Genomic DNA, 22,456 nt, shown 5'->3' on the forward strand with positions numbered 1-22,456 from the left:
CCACAGATGCTTGGCCATGTGTAGGAGGCAGCATGTATGATTCCTGCCCCTGGAACAAGCCAGCAGGGTGTGGGCCTCCTCCACCAGTGCTGATGGTTGCTGACTAAAGACTCCATGATAATCAGTGACAACATGAGTCCAGGAGGCGAAAGTGTGGCTAATATCTCAGCAAAACCATAAATTCTATGACCTCCAGGACAGCCCTTAAGGTTGTGGAAAAGAACTCTAAAAAACATGAATTCGAAAATATATAATTTCTCAATTATGCAAAAATATAAGGATGCAATATGAATTGTATAAGGGGCTTCACAGTTCTGAAGGAACACAGGCAGCTACCTACACTGTGAACCACCTTGCCATTTACAAAGACAGGCAGATCCCTGAGTTCAAAGTCAGCCTGGGACAGATCGAACTTAAGTTCAGGCAGCGTCAGAATGGTAATTCCAGGGTGGGATCCCACCCAGCTAGCAAACCTTCTGTGTTTAACAGAGGAACGCAGATCTCTGGATTATTTTGCAATGCTAAAAAAAGGGGGGAAAAAGTGCAAGATGTCTCCCAAGAATCCAAGGGCTGGATCAGGGATGCGGATTCATAGGATAGTCAAATGGGAACCTGGAGTAACTGACTGGATTGATACAGAAGATAAAAGACTGGGCAAGGGATGAGCTATCCAGAGAAATTTTATAATAGCAAGAGAGAACTCCTTAGAGAACTGCCTCAAGCAGAAAATCAAGAGAGAGAAAACTAACTGGAGATCTGCAGAGAAAGCAGAACAGAGGCTGCCAGCTTGGCCCTCTGATTTGACTTGGAGTCCTTTGTTTTTCCCGCTTCCAGACACCCCTTCTCTCAGAACATCTCTCCAATGAGAAGCCGGCCAAGACCACTGTGGTCAAGGATGTCATGCTTGCTTCCTAACAGGCAGGCAATATGTTCACCACTCTCCTGACGCTTCGGTGTCCCTAACTTAAACACAGGGAGAGAATGAGAGCTTGACTGCAGGTTCTCGCAAGGAGCACTACTTGCATACCCTTGACCTAGACCTGTCCTCCCCTAGGTCCTCCTCTGTTCAGGAAGGAGCCTGTAGCTTTCCGAAAGATGCACATGGGGCGGTAAGAAACAGGATACCTGCTTAGCCAGCCAGATCAGCTGGTGATCAATGGGGTGACAGATGTCACAACCAGATTGCTCTCACATCCCACAGGGATAGAATAACAGGAATAAAGCCCAAGAGGAGATGATGTTGACACAGCCAACCTGGCTTTCAGCCTGGTGTGCTCCTGCTGTGGATAGGGACTTACCACTCACATTGAAGTTTCACTGTGTGCTCTCTCTCACCACCACCCCCAGCTGCTTCTCACAAGAAAGCCTTGACTTCATACCATAACCCACAGCAGAAGCAAGACCAGCATTTGCCTCCTCCCTACCAAAAGGAGTAGGATGGACACAAAAGGATGAGCCCAACAAAGAACGTCTTCAGATAAAATTACTGGGGTAAAATGGATGGGAGCGACAAGGGGACAGTCATCTGGCAAACTGACTGTGGGTTGTGATCCAGGGAAGTTTGATCTGAATGCAGCCGCCAGCACTGAACTGTGTACATGGTGAAAGTGCTTCAGATGCTACACTCTAAGTTACAGCTTTTTACCATAGTTTATAATCTCGAACATCAACTCTTGGACTAGAGTATGAGAATTTATAAAACTAAGGTACAATAACTTGGAATTTTTTTTGAGGGGTCAAACTAGAATGAACAAAACTTATTATAAGAAAAGAAATCGAGGCAAAACTAATGCTTTTGTGTTTGAATATAGTTATGTCCTTAGATTTCTAACTCAAAGCAATATAGAGGATCAGAGAGAATTAAATAACACTACAAAGAAACAGCCAATTGATCTAAATGCACATTATGCTTCAGGAAACATGGAGACGCCAACGAGAACAGCAATTTTAAAAAAGAAGCTGAGGCTGGCAAGATGGCTCGGTGGGTGAAAATGCTGGCCACCAAGCCTTGACAACTCGAGTTAATCCCTGGAAGTCATCACACTAGGAGACACCTGACTCACCAACGTTACCTTCTGATATCCGCATGCTTGCCACAGTGCATGTGTGTCCCCACCCTCCATTTGCACACACACAAATAGTTGAAAGGAGGTGGCTTTACTTAATTCAAAGGGACTTAAGAGACTTCAGGAAGGGAGGCCTGGTGGTATACACCTGGAATCACAGGCAGAGGCAGAGAGGCAGAGACAGAGAGGCAGAGGGGCAGAGGGGCAGAGAGGCAGAGAGGCAGAGGCAGAGAGCCAGAGAGGCAGAGGCACAGAGGGGCAGAGGGGCAGAGAGGCAGAGGCATAGGGGCAGAGAGGCAGAGGCAGAGAGGCAGAGGGGCAGAGAGGCAGAGAGAGAAGCAGAGAGGCAGAGGCAGAGAAGCAGAGAGGCAGAGGCAGAGAAGCAGAGAGGCAGAGGGGCAGAGAGGCAGAGGGGCAGAGAGGCAGAGCGGCAGAGAGGCAGAGGCATAGAGGTAGAGGGGCAGAGGGGCAGAGAGGTAGAGGGGCAGAGAGGCAGAGGGGCAGAGAGGCAGAGGGGCAGAGGGGCAGAGAGGCAGAGGGGCAGAGGCAGAGAGGCAGAGAGGCAGAGAGGCAGAGAGGCAGAGAGGCAGAGGGGCAGAGAGGCAGAGGGGCAGAGAGGCAGAGGCAGAGCGGCAGAGAGGCAGAGGCAGAGAGGCAGAGAGAGAAGCAGAGAGGCAGAGGCAGAGAGAGAAGCAGAGAGGCAGAGGCAGAGAAGCAGAGAGGCAGAGGGGCAGAGAGGCAGAGGCAGAGAGGCAGAGAGGCAGAGGGGCAGAGAGGCAGAGGTGCAGAGGGGCAGAGAGGCAGAGGGGCAGAGGCAGAGAGGCAGAGGGGCAGAGAGGCAGAGGTGCAGAGGGGCAGAGAGGCAGAGGGGCAGAGCCAGAGAGGCAGAGGCAGAGAGGCAGAGAGGCAGAGGGGCAGAGGGGCAGAGGGGCAGAGAGGCAGAGGGGCAGAGGTGCAGAGGGGCAGAGAGGCAGAGGGGCAGAGGCAGAGAGGCAGAGGCAGAGAGGCAGAGAGGCAGAGGGGCAGAGGGGCAGAGAGGTGTGTTCAAATCTGCATCCAGAGAAGTTCAGGTCATAATATTTGCTTGTTACATTTTTTAAATCTCTTAAGTTGGTTCTCTGTCTGTGTTTATTTTATTTTGGGGGAAATGGGATTTCATAGCCTAGGCTGCCCTTGAATTTCCATATAGCTGAGGAACCTTAAACTTCTGATGCCTCTGTCTCTCTGCCTCTCTGTCCCTCTGCCTCTCTGCCTCTCTGCCCCTCTGCCTCTCTGCCCCTCTGCCTCTGCCTCTCTGCTTCTCTCTCTGCCTCTGCCTCTCTGCCTCTGCCTCTCTGCTTCTCTCTCTGCCTCTGCCTCTCTGCCGCTCTGCCTCTGCCTCTCTGCCCCTGTGCCTCTCTGCCCCTGCCTCTCTGCCGCTCTGCCTCTGCCTCTCTGCCCCTCTGCCCCTCTGCCCCTCTGCCTCTCTGCCCCTCTGCCTCTCTGCCCCTCTGCCTAGATTTCTTTTCTTATAATAAGCACAGATAAAATTAAATAGTACATATACCTGCTGCCCAGCTTTAATAACATCAGCATTTTGCCCTACTGGTTTTATATATTCTTGTCTTACTTAGGGAAGAAAAAAGTGTATCCTTTTTTTTTTAATTAGGTATTTTCTTCTTCATTTACACTTCAAATGCTATACCGAAAGTTCCCTATACTCACCCCCCCTCCCCGCCTTGCTCCCCAACCTTCCTGCTTCCTGGCCCTGGCATTCCCCTGTATTGGGGCATATAATCTTTGCAAGACCAAGGGCCTCTCCTCTCACTGAGAAAAAAGTGTATCTTAAAGACATCTTAGACATTGATTTCTTCCTTAGTACTTCATTATACATCTAAAAAGTTTCTTATATAATACTATATAATATATAATATAAATATGACAGACAATAAAATTAATAGCAATAACAACATTTACTATCTAATCTTATTCAAATATCTTAATTATCCTGAGAGTCTCTCAGTGCTTAGAAAATGCATACAAATTAAAACAAAGCATCAGCTCTATTAAAAACTTAACGCCTTCTGTGGAAGAAATAGGAGCACCTGCTGTGCAAGCCTGGGGACCTGGTTCAAATGCCCAGCACTCAAGTGAGGCCTGGCCTGGCCATAGTGTCTATTCATAGAGGGAGAAACAGGCAGATCTTGAGAGCACTTGCCAGTCAGCCTCCCTCAGAGAGCATCATTTCAGTGAAAAGCCATCTCAAGGCAGTAAGGAGACAGACCAAATTCAATACCCTGCTCTGGCCACTGCATACAAGTGTATGCAGTGCACATGTGCATGGAACACACAGACATAGACACAGAGACACACTCAAATATATAAATCCCAGAGAAAGTGTTACTGAAAGAAACTATCAAAGAAATATGAAGACAATTCAAGGTTATAACAAAAATTCTAAGTTTTCCTGATGTGGAACACATTTCAAAGCAGCGCAGGCTCAGAAAGACGGTGGAGGCAAACGCCCTCACCTGGGTGAAATACATCCTGGAGGAATTGGAGCCCAGCAGCTTGCTCTCAATGTGCTGCTGCACACGCTGCAGAATGCTCTCCTCGTGCAGAAAGTGAACTTCGTGCTTGGTGGGGTGTACATTGACGTCCACGTTCTGAGGGCTGATTTCCAAACTAGCATGAAGAGAGAAAGGCCACAAGAGATGGAAAAAAATCTACATGCAGTGACATGTGACGACTAGACAACATGGAAAAGGCCGAATCACCATGGCCTCACACCTCAAGACTAAGTCAGAGAGATTGCATGCTATCTCTGGTACTCAGGAGCTGTGTGGCTTTTGGGGACTTGCATCACTGTCCTTGGCCTTAGTGTCATTTTTATACTGGAAACAGCAGCTCTCCTAACTCCAGAGTTACAGTGGGAATTAAGTTTATGTAAGGCATCTTGCGTGTGCATGTGTGTGTGTGTGTGTGTGTGTATTAGTTACTGCATGTCAGCTGGCAGCACAAGTGCTGGATTATGTGACCTCAGGCAAGTAGCCAACATCTCTGAATGTTTTCTTAGCTCTAAAGACAGGGTAACTATCAGACTGTCCCTTCCCTCACTTTTCAGACGATGCAGGACTCTCTAGTCAACTCAGAGCTCTTACCCTGCTTTGCATTATGAAACTCTGTCAGTAGAGGGCACTACAGGGACAACAGGAGGGGTCTTCCTGTACACAAAGCTCAGCAGCAGTCTCTTCTTACAGGCAGTGCACCCCACAGCAACTCCCTAGTGGAGGACTGCCTCATGCACTCTCCCAGGTGCAGCAAGCCACAGGCACATTCTCTCATCAGGAAGTTATCTCAGCAACAGGGTGGTGGAGACCGGAATGGCAAGAGGCTCTATTAATATCTCAGCCCTGGGGAGGGGCTGCTCTCTGCATCTGTTGTTCCTATCATTGATCTCTCACCATTTAAACCTCTGGTACTTGACTTCAGTATTAATTTCTTCATTAAACTTTCCTTGTTCTCTATCTCCCATTTAGATCCTGCCTGGTACAGACCAAGCTGATGACATTACAGATTTATGACCCAGCAAGGAGACACACGATGGAGTCAACAACTGTACATTAAATATAAAAACTACTCTCATCCATGGCCATAACATGTCTGCTGTCATCTAAAATCCATTTTTAACATGATTTTTAACTTTTTCTCTCATTTCAGTGAGAACAGAACAAAGAAAACTTTCTTTTTTTTGAGATAGGGTCTTGTTACACTGGCCTAGAAACTTAAAATTGTCCAAAACTCGGAGCTCATAGGAGTGTTCCAGAGGCTCAGCTGAGAACCAACTTTCCAACACAGCTTCTGCCAGAAGGCTAAGGTTTCAAACTTGAAAGATTTCAGTATGTACTGGAGCCTTGTGCAGCTGTGTTGCAGAGAACGGTCATGCTTCATGCTGATTTTTAGAGAGGCTTTTTCAGACAAGCAAAAGATATAAAGACTGTGTGGGGTTTGGTCTAGATCAGGCAAGCCCTCAAGTATGTGTGATGACGAAGCATGGCTGCCATAGTACTTAAGGAAGCCACTGGCATCTGCCAAGCTAAGGAAAGAACCTACAAGAAGGCAGGCAGGCAGGCAAAGGCAGTTACTCCAGGCCCGCCAACCAGAACTCATGTAATGAGGAAAGAAGCCCCGACTCTAGAAATGTGTCTTCTGACTTCCACGCGTGTTCCTCGTGTCCTGTGTCCCGTGCTCTCTTGCTCCTTCTCTCTTTCTCTTACTCCCCTATCTCTAAATCAAATCAACAAAGAAAAAGAATCTTTTAAAATGTCTAAAGAGTCCTCACTGGGCAGGACGCTGTTTCTTGACCCAAGTGGAAGGAAGCACAGAGTCTCTGAATAAGCCATCTTCCTGTGGAGGGACAGGGCATCCTTTCAGAGCAGTGACCAGGACCCACCCTGGCTGACAACCTCTTTCACAGAGCCCTGACGGGTCTGATGCTACATTACCTGAGGTACAGGAATGGGTGTGTGTTTTTGGGCAAATATGCTGCATATACAGTTTCTATGGCTTTTCTCAAGGCAGCTGATTCTACCAGACGGTCTGAAAAATCAAAAGGAGAGTTAACCAGATCACACTTGTCCTCAGATGAGGTCACAGCTGCATCCTCACACATGGCCATAAAGTCACCCCTGGAGTGGCAACCTTATCAGATGTCCAGGAACAAAAGCCCCCTTTATCTGTCACCACTTCCCAGCATCTCACTAAAGGTTGGGGTGTCCAGTTCTGCCTGCTCACTTGCCTTCCTCCCATCAGACCATGTGCATTATGTTAGCTTTGCTGTTATTGACCTTCAGCAGCTCTCAGACATTTCAATCCATAAAGACACAATCCACCAATCGCACATGCCAAATGCTGAGAGAAACCATAGCGATGGATAAACTAACTCCAGCCCAAGTGTCCAGCCCTACAGAGATGTGCGTGATCCACAGCGAGGTGAGAGAACACTAACTTTGTCCACAGAGGGTTCAATACTAAATGACAAAGGCTAAGAACAAACTCCCCAGCATCTCAGGCAGTACAAACAGCTCAATGCATGGTTAAGGTGATTTAAGACCTAGGCTTAGAGGGTATGGAGAAAGGCTAGAAGTTAAGCCTAAAGACAAAGGAAGATCTATTATCACAAGAGTCTTTCTCCTGAGACAGACTTTAAAGAATAGCTTAATGAACTGGCAGCCAAGAATATGCCACATCTTTGTATTTCTAGCAAGAGTGATAATTTTATCAGTGATGAGACTATTATTTTTTGAATGATCCCCACATCCACAGCCCCTTTTAATGTGCTCTATAATTCCTGTCCTGACCACACAGGCCTGGTGGTGTACCTAACAAGACAGATGAGGCAAATCTGCTGAGGTCTCTGAATGTGAGGCAAGCTCACAGTGACGGTCGTCACTGGCCTTTTTTGCCATTATGAACAAGTGAGCCAGCATTAACACATACTATGGTTTATGAACCCAGCAGAAATATGAGCAGGCCAGCCAAATGATACTTAGTTGACTTTTGCTTGTCCACTCTATAGTCAACATGTATGATATAAAGCAGTTATTCTTTTTTAAAAAGTGTGCACGCCTTTAATCCCAGCACTCAGGAGGCAGAGGCAGAGGGATGCAGATTTCTGAGTTTGAGGCCAGCCTGGTTTACAGAGTGAGTTCCAGGACAGCCAGGGCTACACAGAGAAACCCTGTCTCGAAAAAAACAAAAAACAAACAAACAACAAACAAAAGTCTTAAGTATACTTATTTTGGGGGGGGAGGTACAGGAACATGTGAAGGACAACTTGCAGGAGTCAGTCAGTTCTAAGATGTGGTCCTGGGACCAGGCTTGCTGACAAGTGCCTTTACCTGTTGAGACTTTACACTGTCTCCCAAAGCTGTTATTCTTATGCTTAGAACAAAACTAATGAAAACTTTGTTCCTAATCCTGACATGTGACAAGCCTTATTATTTATTAGGCTTACGACTTCTTTTTTGTTTTGTTTTGTTTTTGGTTTTTGAGACAGGGTTTCTCTGTGTAGCCCTGGGTGTCCTGGAACTCACTCTGTAGACCAGGCGGGCCTCGAACTCAGAAATCCACCTGCCTCTGCCTCCCGAGTGCTGGGATTAAAGACGTGCGCCACCACGCCTGGCGGCTTACGACTTCTTAATAGAGTAGGAAATATGCCTGCTAATATAAATGGTATTAGCAGAATGTGTCTAAGAGCCATTGGCCTCTTCTAACTGTTCCTAGATTGCTCTGAACAATGGCTGTAGAGGACACATGATGAGTCAGGAGGAGGTGGTGGACACCTTAATCCCAGCACTCAGGAGGCAAAGGCAGGTGGATCTCTAGGAGTTTGATGCCAACCTGGTTCCAGGGCTATTATACAGAGAAACCCTGCCTCAAAAACCCAAAACCAAACCAAACCAAGCCAAAAATATCAGACTATACATAACTTGAGGGCTAGGGAGCACTTGGTGCTGCTCTTACATAGGACCCAAGTTTGGTTTCCAGAACTCACACCAGGCAGCTCACAATCACCTGCAACTCCAGCTCTAAGGAATCCAACACTCTTCTGGTCTCTGCAGGTACTGCACTCACACATAAATAAAAATAAATAAAAGAGATTTTGTTTAAAGATGTGTAATTTAAGAGATGTATAGCCACTTACTGCTAAAAAAGGAAGAAAATATACAATTTCCAATAGCAAACAAAGAAGATAGCAACTAGAGTTATGATGACAGCTTTACAATAAAGGTAAAGGGCCTGCAACCCCACAGAGACTGTACATTCATTCCCCTGCCTCACCATTCACAACAGCAAGGACACACCACAGAGGCTGTACATTCATTCCCCTGCCTCACCATTCACAACAGCAAGGACACACCACAGAGACTGTACATTCATTCCCCTGCCTCAACATTCACAACAGCAAGGGCACACCACAGAGACTGTACATTCATTCCCCTGCCTCAACATTCACAACAGCAAGGGCACACCACAGAGGCTGTACATTCATTACAATACCACAGAGACTATACATTCATTCCACTGCCTCACCATTCACATCAGCAAGGACACAGAAGCAGCCTGCATGCGAAGACCAGATAAATGGATAACGGAAATGTGGTCCATAAACACAACAGAATTTTATTAAGTTATAAAGGAAAATCATCCAGTTTGCAGGAAAATAAATGGAACTTGAAGTGATATTAAGAGAGGTAACCTGACCTAGGAAGACAGATGTGGCATAGGACAGAATACTGGGACATGGAAATGGAAGGGGAATTCCTAGGCAGGGCCTGGGTCAGTCTCATAACACATGGTGGTTCACAACCATCCTTAACTCTAGTTCCAGGGGAATCATCCACTTCTTGCCTCCAAGAGCCTCAGGCACACACATGGTGAATAAACATACAGAGAGGCAAAACATTCACACACATAAAATAAACTTACCTTACAAGCCTGTACCTGTCATAAGGTTACTATCCCCGTTCATTCTCTCAGTACTCATCTTAAATCTCTATTCAACAGACTCTTAGTAAACTCCAATTTTGTTCCAAGAAAACAAGGACTTTGAAGATAAGAATATTGAAAGTCAAATGCGTGGGAAGATGTTTCTCCTGTCTGAAAGTACCCTGAGCTCTGATTACTGGGGCAGGGCAGTACTGTGACTCTAGCACCATCAAACCCTTGCAATATACTATTAAGCTACACAAATCTGAAAGTCAAATAGTACTCACTTAATAAAAATCATATAAATAATACATCACCAGAGAGATAAGAACTGAGAGAGAATTTCAAGCTAATTTAATTTCTTCCTTGATTTCTAGAATTATCCTTACTATCATAAATTTCATTCTTTGAAAGAAAAATTCTCAAGGTTCTTAGGATTCAGCTTTTTAGTGACAATGCCTGTAGTGGTTTGAATGTGCTTGGCCCCAGGAGTGACACTATTAGGAGGTGTGGCCATGTTGGAGTAGGTGTGGCCTTATTAGAAGTGTGTCACTGTGGGGGTGGTCAATGATACCCCTCCCCCTAACCATGTAGGAGTCAGACTTCTCTTAATGGGCCTTCAGATGAAGATGTGGCACTTTCAGCTCCTCCTGCATCCTGCCTGGCTAGATGCTGCCATGCTCCTGTCTTGATGATAAAGGACTGAACCTCTAAACCTGTAAGTCAGCCTCAATTAAATGTTATCCTTAGAAGAGTAGCCTTGATCATGGTGTCCATTCACAGCAGTAAAACCCTAAGGCAATGCTTATACTAAAGTGGTGATTTTCTGCTGTACAATGTAGAACAGCAGCGCAACCTAGAGGTAGAATAGGGTCTGTGATACCAGCACAGAGGAGGGTAATCTGGCCTACCCTGGTCAAGGTAAAGGAGAGTGTGACAGCTGGCAACACAGACAAGATAAAAATGACACATGCTTCCTAATCAGGCCAAACTGTGACATGAAGTCTCCCCATGAGTGATTGCCCTGGGTGTTAGGAACTCCCGGGTTCCATACAGCTCTCTGTGTAGACATTTGGTTCTTTCTCACTTACGGTTGATGAAGAGTAGGAAAATGCACTTCTTCACTGAGTAGTTTGCATTCGATATATAGCCATTCATTTTGAAAGCTAGGGTTTTATCCTCACACCCAACTTCTATCAGTTCTCTGTTTAAAAAAGAGAAAAAAAATCACAATAGTAAAAAACAGGGTTCCTTCTCATAAACCATCTTTACCCCCCCCCCCCAAAAAAAAAAACAAACAAACCTGAGACTAGGTTCAGCTGAGGTCCTAAGTATTCTCAACATCTGTCTATCCATCTATCCAACTACCTACTCTTCTCTGTCCAGCCACCTACTCAGTGTTTTCAAGTACTTGTGCTGAGTGCCGGGTACTATTCTAAGCTCCCAGTCCTTACTTTGCTTAAACATTTTGTTATCATAACTAAGTCCCAAAGCTTTAAGCCTCAAAACTCATCTCTGCTGACCTGAAATCTTACTATACTGATTATCGCCATAACGGATTCCTAAGAGTGTTTACTATTGAGAACAGGTAAGCAAGAGCCGGTCTCTCTGCAAAGCCACACTTACTTCTTCCTAAGGTTTCCGAATAGCCCACTGGCAGCCCGTTAACTCCCAGGAGTCTTCACATTCTTTACTCTCGCCAGAGATTTGCCTTCAGGCCTTGTTATTTTTCTTTTGAGGCATCAGCATAACTTGCTAATGGATGGTTTCCTTCTGACTAGAGTCACTCCAGCCATTCACTACTGCATCCCTACTGTGGTATAGCACTCACTAGATTTCACTACTGCATCCCTACTGTGGTACAGCACTCACTAGATTTCACTACTGCATCCCTACTGTGGTACAGCACTCACTAGATTTTACTGCATAGCCAGAGGCTGCTTTTCCTGCAGTCGGCCCCGAGCCTCTGGGTGGAGAGTGCAGTCTGCAGGGTTGCACAGCCTGCAGGGTTGCACATACTCAATGACATACACAAACTCTTTCTTCTCCAATGTCCCAGGAGGCCAGACTGGAAGCCTGCCTCTGGAATGCTCTCTAGGGACGGGGTCTATCGTCTTATGCACCATGGGGCTCCATGGCAACTAGTACTCAGTGTTAAAATCTTGTCAAACGCTCTTGAAAGCTGCCCTGTGGAAAACAGAGATCTTCCGTTGCTCTAGGAATACAGTTTTGTTTTTTTTTTTTGGTTTTTTGAGGCAGGGTTTCTCTGTGTAGCCTCGGCTGTCCTGGAACTCACTTTGTAGACCAGGCTGGCCTCGAACTCAGAAATCCACCTGCCTCTGCCTCCCGAGTGCTGGGATTAAAGGTGTGCGCCACCACGTCCGGCTTACAGTTTTTATAATTACCTCATTTACATTTAATTAGAAAGAAAAGTGTGATAATAAACAAACTACTACAAATAAAGTTCCCTTAGTTTGACTCAAAGAATGAACAATCTGTCCTTGGAAGAGAATTCCAGTATTAGGACAATTGCCAATGCTTTTGAAACTTTGGGGAAAGGGAAGGCAGACCCCACTGGCTCCACAGGAAGAATCTCAATCTTGTCACCTAGGGTCTGTCCTAGCAAGGCACTGGGGTGGAAATGGTGGGCTTTACCAACAAGGAGAGCTCCAGAGGGACTCATCAGAGAAGCAAACTCTCCTCGTGGGCCTTCTCTGAAAATGAAGGACTGCTAGTGCCTGCAAAGGCAGACTTTAAGAACAGAAAATTCCATCCAGCTTTACATCTCTAGCTCCTGACACAAACTGAAATAGAATGGCAATTGATCAATGCCAGAGTGACGAGTAAGTTAAATCCTCCCAATAACAATGAAGAAGAGGGAATAGAAACATCCAAGGGTGACAGAACTCCAAACGAGGAAGAGAACAAGCCGATTTATAGGCACAGCATCCAGGTGACAAAGCGCCCCAGGGAACACTGACAACGTGAAGCAGCGACACTATATGAAGCAGCGACGGTATCAACTACCATGAAGCACAGGAACAAGCCCGATAGCTGACGACACCAACTCTGCAGCATTTACTGTCAACAAGTTTCAAATAAAAACTGGGGTGACAATCAAGGGAAGGAACACAAAGGATTTTGTCCTGTGTGATTACTGACATACCGACTAACCGCATTTCCAAAGATGGAGCGAATGTTGTCCACCGTTGTGGCATTGGGCAGTGTTCTGATGTCAGATACTGTCTCACCTTGCTGAAAAACAACAGACAACAATGTGACTTGACACCTGAAAGCCCTAAGAAGAACGTTTTTTTTTTTTTTAAATAACCTACTTTCCTTTCTTAATACTAAATTGCCCTTCAAAAATCATAAGTTAGGGACTGCAGACATGACCCTGCCATTAAGAACACTGGCTGCTACTCTTACATAGGTTCCAAGTTTGTTTACCAGAACCCACATGGCGCTCACAACCCTTGTAAATCCAGTTCCAGGTCATCTGATGGCCTCTTCTGACCTCTGTGGCATAGGCATGTACATGGCACACAGACATACATGCAGGCAAAAGTTTGCACACATAAAACAAAAATGGATATATCTCTTAAAAAAAAAAACATGACTTACTTTTTTAACTGAGAAACTAATGCCTGAATTGTGTATTGAATACCTGGAAAAGAAAAAGTAAAAGCTAAGCGGAGGGTATCCAAATGCACAATAAATTCAGCGAACTACTTTTAATTAAATAAGTTGGTAGATTTATAAGAAAAAAGTGATTTAAGCAAAGGTATGTACAAACCAAGATACTTTGGTATAATCTGTATTACCGACAAGGAAACAAAGCAGCAGAGACTCGTGGAGATTACACCTCCCAATGTGACTAAGTCACAGGAAACAACAAGCAAGGGTTACAGGCTGCTGATGGATCTCGGCTAATATGAGCCTGCAGGTTACTTTCATGGTGACAGACCTAGGCTGCCACCAGGCCATCCTTAACACCTCTGCACTTGACTCCCTCAGCACACCTTCCCCATCACTGCTCTTTTCATGGTGCTGGTCTTCTCCAGCTTCTCAGCATCTCCACAGCCTTTGCAAGCTGACTTTGTCGCTCCTCTATTCACTAGCTCCATGAACTAAAGAACGGTTTAGTGAACTGTATTTATTAATACCAATTTTCTACCTTAGCACACTTAGAACCAAAACAGCCACTGAGAATATCTTTGATGCTAATTTATACAATTTTACTAGGGGGGGTGGGGAGAATATAGGGGACTGAATACATAAACCTGTTCCTATATGGATAGATATATTTTAGAAATACCCACACAAATAACTATTCTGACTAAGGTGTGTAGTTCAAGTCCCACTGCAGCCATGGGTAGCAATGGATGATATTCCTCTGTACCTGATTCTGCCTTTGCCTGCTTGAATCCCCTTCTCCTGCTTAAATGGAGCGGACGACTTCCAAGTCACTTGGGAAACTTCTTCTATCCCATCCCTTCCAGGCATACTAAGTAAAGACTGCCAGCCAGCAAGTCTCCCCAGAGCTGTGGGCACAAAACCATGGATCCTGGGAATGCCAATCACAGTACTGTCCAGGAGAGGACTCCAAAGCCCAGGCAGAAGAAAACAACAGAAGGACCACCAGTCACCCTGGCTTACCGCACCTACCTTACTGCACCCACCCGGAGAGCAACAGTGATTTTTTTCTTTATGCTCAAGGTATCTAAGATTAGCTTGCTTCATCTGCTAGCAAAGAACCCAGCAAAAGAGACCAACTGTGCCCCTTGCAAGATGAGTCAAGACTCAGGCCTGAAGAGCGACCTGGGACCAGAACAGCACATAGGCCAGGCTGGCTGTCTGCACCTAGCTTTCAATACTCTCTATTTACAAGCACCAGGGCACATTCCTTGAAAGACAGCGCTAAGGACCCACTCCCAAATTTGAGATGGTACCTGCCAACAACTTCCAAAATTTTTCCGTACTCTTCACTTGGATTTTTTAAAGCTTTCCTCCTTGTGATTATGTTGTAAAAAAGGTCTTCCACCTGAAGAAAGAGCCAGTGTCTTGTAAATTCATGGCTAGAAGTTGAAAGCATCGCACTGTCCACCAAAACGTTCGGGACCCCGGGACCTTTCCCACAGACTGTCTGTGCTAAGTGCGGACTTGGGGAGGGAGGAGATAAAGCAGGACCAGCCCCACGGTCACGGACGTCTCACACCGAGGGCTGGCTGCACGGCGGGCTGCTTGCTAACACTATGAGGACATTTTAAACTACTGTCTTGCTCAAGAGAGTAGACAAGTTTGTAAGACATGAATGTAACTCTGCAAACAATTACTCTATTATACAGAGTCACTTTTCAAGCTCAGGACAATCCTAACCCTCTGGAGAGAATTTCGAGTTCTCAATAATCACACTTTGCATGCAGCTAAGGCTCCCTCTGGCCAACACTGTGAAGCACAGGTTCGTTCTGCCTCCTGCCTGCCTATCACACCAGGACTTGGAGAGGTCCGTGGAAAGCCTTCAAGATGTGCTACAGCTGGGGTCAGGGGTAAGGACCAGACATGAAGCACCGTGAGGTGCCTGATGGAATCTCCGGCTGGAAAGACACTGGGATGCTATGGTGAGGCTGCATGATGGGCTCCCTCTGGACTAACAACACTGACATGACCCACCCATGATCCTCTGGGGCAGATGGCTAGGCATACTTTGTTCCACTGGAGACATTAGAAAACTAAAATTCTGAGCTGTTAAGTGACTTGCCCATGGACACAAAAGCGCTCAAGTACCAGACTGGGCCTCCGACATGTCTTCTGGAGTCAACCGTAACTTTTTTCCCACTGATTTCTACCATCCCAGCCCCCTATAGACAAGAAGGTGGGCAGGCTGCCATGCCATAAAACCCAATGATCATTTATCTTGGGACTTCTATTACAAGTCAAAACTTCTTTGATTTTTACACCAGAAACTCAGAGCGCATCTCAGTTTTACTTCAGCATCCTTAGCTGTTTATCAGCAGTTTTATCCCCATGTCCCATGCTCACCGTGATCAGGGTACCCTGATTGCCTGCACAGGGTTTAGGAGGGGCTTGCAGCTTTCCATCTGAGTAACTTGCTCTAGTCAGAAAACAGAAGATTATTAGTATTTAACAAGATGCTTATCCAAAGCATAAAAATAAAACTCACAGTACAGGCCTAGTGGCCTATGTCTGCAACCCCAACATTGTAAATGCTTTACAAGTTCCTAAGCTGCAGAAAACATAAATACATTAATATGTCACATTTTAAAAAGGACAGACTTGCCGGGCAGTGGTGGCGCATGCCTTTAATCCCAGCACTTGGGAGGCAGAGGCAGGCGGATTCCTGAGTTTGAGGCCAGCCTGGTCTACAGAGTGAGTTCTAGGAGAGCCAGGGCTACACAGAGAAACCCTATCTCAGAAAACCAAAAAAAAAAAAGAAAAAAGGGACACACTTCATTATTTAAAAAAAAGCTTGCAAATAACAAGCTAAAAACATCATACAGCAAAAATTAACCAGGCCCAAAGTCAATACAACTCAGTGAACTAGGCATTGAGAAATTCATCTGTGGGGCTTCACATTAAATTTTACATCTTCAGTATGGAATATATTTTATGCACTTATCCATGAGAGAACCAGTAAAACAATGAACTTTCTAGTCTCTTTCATAATTGTGTCTGTTACCAGGATTCAGTCCATATTTCCACACTTCAAAAATGAAAATTATATCATACATTATAACACAGCCATATTATATACTGTTAATTAGATTTTATTTTAAAGCCCTACTACAACAAATCTTGCCTGAGCTATTAAATTCTGAGTTACTAACCAACAGCTTTGCCATTGCTTAAGGTAGCTATAAATTCCACCACCGTTTGCCTGCTAAGGTCCTGGTAATAAAGAAAAGCCTTAGCCAGCAGCAGTAGGGTACACTTGTAACCCCAGCTCTCTAGAGGCAAAAGGAGGAGCTCATTGCAAGTTCCAGGCAGCCAGAGCTTTCTGTCTCAAAAACAAAACAAAGCACAATATCCCATGAAAAATAGCTCCTGATCAGCCCAGGGACAGTCTTTTATTCAATGTAGATTAATGTGTTAAGGGATCTAGCAAGACGCTTTAGCCTGGGTAGGTCACTGCGGAGGTGGTAGCATCAGAGAAAAGAACAAAACTCATCCAAGTTTTAAAGAGAAATAGTTTCAGGTGAATAGAGAAAAAAATCCTCGTAAGTCAGAGACCAAGGAGCTTTGGAGCACATGGCACTTTGGTAATATGTGGAGAGAAGGACTGAAAAGTGTGTCAGGACATTTGGAAGTGTCTGAGTTAGTGTTACTATTAGTGTAACAAAACACCATGACCAAAGCAATTTGGGGAGAAGAGGGCTTATTTGGCTTATACTTCCACATCAAGTTGGGACAGGATCTCAAGTAGGATGGAAACCTGGTGGCAGGAGCTGATGCTGAGGCCATGGAGGGCGCTGCTCCCATGCTTGCTCAGCTTGCTTTCTTATAGAACCCAGGCCACCAGCCCAGGAATGGCACCACCCACAATGGGCTGGGCGCCTCACCCATTAATCACTGATTAAGAAAATGTCTTACAGCCAGATCTTAGGGAAGCATTTTTTAAATTAAGGTTCCCTCCTCTTAAATGACTTTAGCATGTCATAAAACTATCCAGCACAGGAAGGCATCAGGTGCCAAGATGAAACAAACCTTTGAATTTTATCCTGCCACAGAAGGGAGTCAGGCTCTAGAAGCCCCAGGTGTGACATAACAAAAAACAAAAACAAAAACAACCAAAAAACCAACAAAGCACAGATGTCTTGAAACAGGACTCCCAGCTCAGGCTACCTACAAAACACTTAACTCACAATTGTCTCTCTGGTTTTTACTCAATCAGCCCACCCAGAAATCACACACAGAATCACGACCCTAACCCAGCATTGCACACTCTGAAGCACTCTCGCTTCTGTTACAGCACACGTTAGTCTTCAGGAGACTGAGGGCACACAATTGTCCTGATTTAATTTACAGACAACCTGCAGGCTTTTCTTTCTTCTTTCTGCATTCATTAGGGCTGACTAAAGTTTTCAGCCAGTGCAAGCCAGTGCTTACAGAAACAAAAGCATGACTGTGATTTCTTGAATCCCATTTTTGTTCTGTCTCAGGACCATTTCCAAGCCTCTGGAAACTGCCAGTACAACACCAGGCAGCAGCTATTTCCTGGAAAGCAAGCCAGCTCACACAGGCCCAAGGAGAAGGGAGCCAGAAGCTTGGGAGCCGGCACACCAGCCAGAGACCTGTAATCAGCCCAAAGTTCTATTCCCAGAACCTACATGTTGTGCTCACAGTTTGCAGTCATATGTAACTCCAGTCCCAGTAGAGCCCATTCCTTCTTCAGGCCTCTCAGGGTACCAGCCATACACATGGTACACAGACATGAATGCAGTCAAAATATCCATACACATAAAATATGTTAATTTAAATCTTGAAAAGAAGCCATGAAGTAAGAGAGTCCACCTCATGATCATCCCTGTGGGTGAGTATTTTATCCATAGGAATGGAAGGAAAATCAGTATCCGAGCGGGGTCAAGGGGAGTAACACGTATGTTTAGGGTGGACACAGAAGTCATTATCACATACCTGTATGCACATTTTCCATCAGCTGTTTTGGTTGTAATAGTGACATGGGCCACATGGCTTATGCTTGCCAACGCCTAGGGAGGAAGGGAACCAGATGAAAGAAAACTTCACTGTTGCTTCATCAAGGCAAAGGTTATCGAACGTGCCTCTTCCAACCTATATTAACGTGGCAACAATGAGCAATCTGATGCTGTTTAAGAAAGCGATAAAATCTAATCCATAAGGTAACCATTAGAATAAGGGAAAGCATTGTTAAAAGGAGTCACACCAAACTTCCTCTGTTGACAGTAACTGGAGCTCATGCTGCTACCAGAGGGACTGTGCCGGGCAGTTTTCATTACCGTAACACACGAGATGATCAACTTATAGTCAACAGGCTTCTATTAGCTCGTGGTTTTAGATGACCCACTTAATGATCAATAGTTACTGATGCTTTTGGTCCTGTGTTGAAGAAACTCATTGTGGTGTAGAGTTCATGGAGACCAAAGCCACTCACACTTCACATTCAGAGGCCAAAGAGAACAAGAAGGGGTTCACTGTTCCCTTAAAGGGCACATCTTATAACCGGGATACCATCTACTAGGTCCTACACTTATCTTAAATAATTTTCCAATAACAACCAACCATGGAGGAAGCTTTCAGTGCATGGCCTCTAGAGAGTACTACAGACTTAAAAGGGAATATATTCTCCATGACATATCTGCCAAGGAATTAAAAAATATGCCTTCAGAAAGAAACAACGGGATCTCTCAAAACAGCTTCATAGAAACAATTATATTTTTTTAAAATATGAATTTAAAATTGCTCCAGGGTCTGTGCAACATTATCTGAACATCAGAGGCAGCTTCAGCTCGCTGAATGAAGCATGGCTCTGCCTGGGTGGCTGAGGCAAGAGGATCACTGGAACCTTGGAGTCTGAGATCAGCAGAGCAGCTCAGTCCCATCTCAAAAACACAGGAACTAGAAAGGAGCATGCTTCAGACTCAGAGATTACTTGGTCAGAGCCACACTTTCCTGGTTCATATAATCTATCCTTGTCTTTCTCTTTGTAGCCAGGCTGGACTCGCTATGTAGATCTGGCTGGTTTCAAACTTTAGATCCTTCTGTCTCAGCCTCTCAAGTACTGGGATCATAGGCATATACCATCGCATCTAGCTTGGCTTTTATAATTTTCAACATTTAAGAAAGTGGGTATGGGCTGCCCCCAGCTCCCCCGCTGCGGGGAGGGCACAGGTCACTACTTCCAGTGGGGTCCAGAAGAGAGAGGAGGCACTGCCTCCACGATAGTAACTTTACAACACAATGCAGAGCATCAAGTGTGTGGTGGTGGGCGATGGGGCCGTAGGCAAGAAGTGTCTTCTCATCTGATATACAACTAACGCCTTCCCCAAGGAATACATCCCCACTGTGTTTGACAATTACAGCGCCCAGAGTGTGGTTGATGGGTGCACCATGAACTTAAATTTGTGGGACACTGCGGGCCAGGAGGAATATGACCGCCTCCGCACCCTTTTCTACCCTCAGTCCAATGTCTTCGTCATCTGTTTCTCCATTGCCAGTCCACCCTCCTATGAGAACGTGAGGCACAAATGGCACCCAGAGGTTTGTCACCACTGCCCTGACGTGCCTATCCTCCTGGTGGGCACCAAGAAGGACCTGAGAGCCCAGCCTGATACCCTACGGCGCCTCAAGGAGCAGGGTCAAGAGCCCATCACTCCACAGCAGGGCCAGGCACTGGCCAAGCAGATCCATGCTGTGCGCTACCTCGAGTGCTCAGTACTGCAACAAGACGGCGTCAAGGAGGTGTCCTTGACTGTCCGGGTGCTGCTTAACCCAACACCGATAAAGCATGGGTGGTCCTGCATCCTCCTGTGACCCTGGAACTCAGCTTGGAGGCTATCCCTTGTCCCCCCACCAATTGTGCCTTGGCGCCTTGTCTGCCCCTGCCCCCAGCTGTGCCTTAAGGATTAATTCTGGCACCCCTTGCCTGGAAACTCCCTGAATGCCTTTTATTCCTTAAGGAGGTACACAGGGAAAGGGGCTTTGGGCCCCACCCCACTCTGCTTGGGAATACCAAGTATTCCATGAGTTCAACTAAGCCAGGTTCACCTAAGAGGCCAACCCGGTGCTCGCCTCCATTCCCGCTACTGACCAGTTCATCCAGCTTCCCACAAAGTTGTTGCTGCCTGTTGTGATGCCTCCTAAGACAGGGGCTCTAACCTCTCTCTGCCTTAGCTCTTGGACTAGGCTCTCCAAGATGTTCTCTCCCTCCCCCAAAGGAGAAGCCACAGAATCCTGAGAAGAAAAATGTGCCCTAACCTGCCCCATGTGCCCAGGACTTATGCACCTGCTGACTGACTCAGGCCCTGTGCTCCTGGGGGGCCTTTCCTACCCCCACCAGCATCAATAAAACCTCCTGTCTCCAGTAAATAAACAAACAAACAAACAAACAAACAAACAAAGTGGGTATGGTAGTGCAGTATTTTGGAGGTAAAGGCAGGAGGATCAGGAGCTTAAGACCAGTCTCAGCTATATAAGGAGTTCAGGACTAACCAGGGCTGTGGAAGACCTGCTTTAAACCATAAAATATATTTAAAATATGTAAATGATTTTTGAGACCTGTATAAGGTAAGAGCTGCTCACAGGAGACAATGCTATGTATTTGTAGGAAGAAGTGGGCCAATATACACAACATAGCAGGGAGCCCTGCTGCTTCAGAAGGAGCCTTGTCAAGTAGACAGGAACAGACTCTGGGACACAGTACCCACAGTCACTCCTCCACTCTGTCACTGTCCAGTGTGCCCAGACCAGGTTTCTTACACATCTTCATGTGAATCAGAGATGGTAGCTCTATGCTGTGGGGATTGGAAGGAACATCACTGGCACAAAGATGCTCCTCTGTGTAACCCGCCTTCTGATCCCAGTGAACAGGACCTCCTGAAGACAGACTAGGGATGCAGCTAGGATAAAACTGCCTTCCTTCAACCTGACCAGAGGCAGCTTCAAAGTAAGCCTTTCAGAGACTGTCTACTGGGAACAATTTTGAGGTTACTGTAAGCCGGAAGGCACTTGAGACTCTACTGGTTTGGCCTATACTACCTAATTATAGAGAATGGCTCACAGCTTGTGGGGGATATGGAAGTCAATCTTATGAAGGAAAAAGTGCCACAGGCTCCTGTTACTCCTCAGAGAGTCCTGATCTGCCACACACGGCATTACATGTAAGATGGCTCCTGGTACACCCAGGCCAGGGCGGCAGCCACTTCCCGTCTTCACAGAAGTCCTCACAGGTGACCATGCTCCCCAAACTCCTTCTGAGTTACCTCATTAGGTAGGGCTTTCACTGGAGCACTATGACAGTGTGGTGAGATATGACTGACCAAGGATTTAGGGGCTTGGGATTGGCTCAAACATTGTATATAAGCTTATGGGCAGGGCGATAAACTCAGATCTGCATGCTGGTCTCCAGGATCAGATTTCCTGAGATTCATCAAGTGACTCTGTCACCTCTCACCTCCCACCCTTGGCCCTATTCCCACATCAGCTGCCTTTTAATTAAATAAAATCTCTGCCTGTCACTGTTGTATTGCTGCAGAAACACCATGACCATAGTAACTCTTATAAAAGCAAGCATTTAACTAGGGGCTTGCTTACAGTTTCAGAGGGTTATTAGTCCATTATCATCATAGCTGGGAACGTGACAGCAGACAGGCAAGCAGGCTGCTAGAGAAATACAGAGTTCCATCCATCCTCATCCATGGGCAGAGAAGAGTCTGGGCACAGGCTTTCACACCCTTCGAGCCTCTTCTAGTTCACAGGTCCATGTTCCTTCTCTGCTCTTTATTCCTGTGGTTTACCAGCTGACAGCCTATTATATCTATTGTACGTATTCTATTTTCTAATTCCAGTGCAGCTTACAGTTACCATTCCTGCATGTCCCCTATATTTTTAATATACTGATAAGCAGATAAAAGTGTTGATCAGATTCACATTTGGTTTTCTGATAAAACTTCATAGGCGTCTTAGGTTGAGGTTTTACTGCTGTGAGCAGACATCATGACCAAGGCAAGTCTTATAAAGGCAACATTTAATTGGGGTTGGCTTATAGGTTCAGAGGTTTAGTCCATTACCATCATAGCAAGAAGCAGGGCAATGTCCAGGCAGGCAGGGTGCAGGAGATGAGAGTTCTACATCTTGTGCAAACAGGAGAAAACTGTCTTCCAGGCAGCTAGTAGCATCTGAAAGCCCACCCCCACAGTGACACA

The 22,456-nt window shown here is 45.8% G+C and overlaps 1 protein-coding gene and 1 pseudogene across 8 annotated transcripts in view; one reads left to right on the forward strand and one right to left on the reverse strand.

Annotated features, from left to right (window-relative positions):
- Positions 1 to 22,456, reverse strand: part of Mlh1 (mutL homolog 1) — a 45,950-nt gene that overhangs the window by 15,843 nt on the left and 7,651 nt on the right. For 7 of the 8 annotated variants that reach the window (XR_015044503.1, XM_085828080.1, XM_021172571.2 and 4 more), the window contains 8 exons: positions 18,192 to 18,265; positions 15,579 to 15,651; positions 14,489 to 14,580; positions 13,161 to 13,203; positions 12,703 to 12,791; positions 10,628 to 10,740; positions 6,551 to 6,644; positions 4,577 to 4,730 (listed from right to left, as the gene is read on the reverse strand). Coding sequence is in view for 7 of the 8 variants with exons in the window: in XM_085828080.1 (XP_085684206.1) it covers positions 4,577 to 4,730; positions 6,551 to 6,644; positions 10,628 to 10,740; positions 12,703 to 12,791; positions 13,161 to 13,203; positions 14,489 to 14,580; positions 15,579 to 15,651; positions 18,192 to 18,265 (732 nt within the window). In the remaining variant the exon portion in view is untranslated. Of the gene's footprint in view, positions 1 to 4,576; positions 4,731 to 5,206; positions 6,515 to 6,550; positions 6,645 to 10,627; positions 10,741 to 12,702; positions 12,792 to 13,160; positions 13,204 to 14,488; positions 14,581 to 15,578; positions 15,652 to 18,191; positions 18,266 to 22,456 lie in introns of those variants that run through there. The other variant, XM_085828082.1, reaches the window with a different exon arrangement.
- On the forward strand, positions 19,494 to 20,066 carry LOC110301879 (rho-related GTP-binding protein RhoG-like; annotated as a pseudogene).

This window comes from Mus caroli, unplaced genomic scaffold (genome assembly GCF_978045245.1).
Source record: "Mus caroli unplaced genomic scaffold, Mus_caroli_1 scaffold_11, whole genome shotgun sequence".
NCBI lineage: Eukaryota > Metazoa > Chordata > Mammalia > Rodentia > Muridae > Mus > Mus caroli.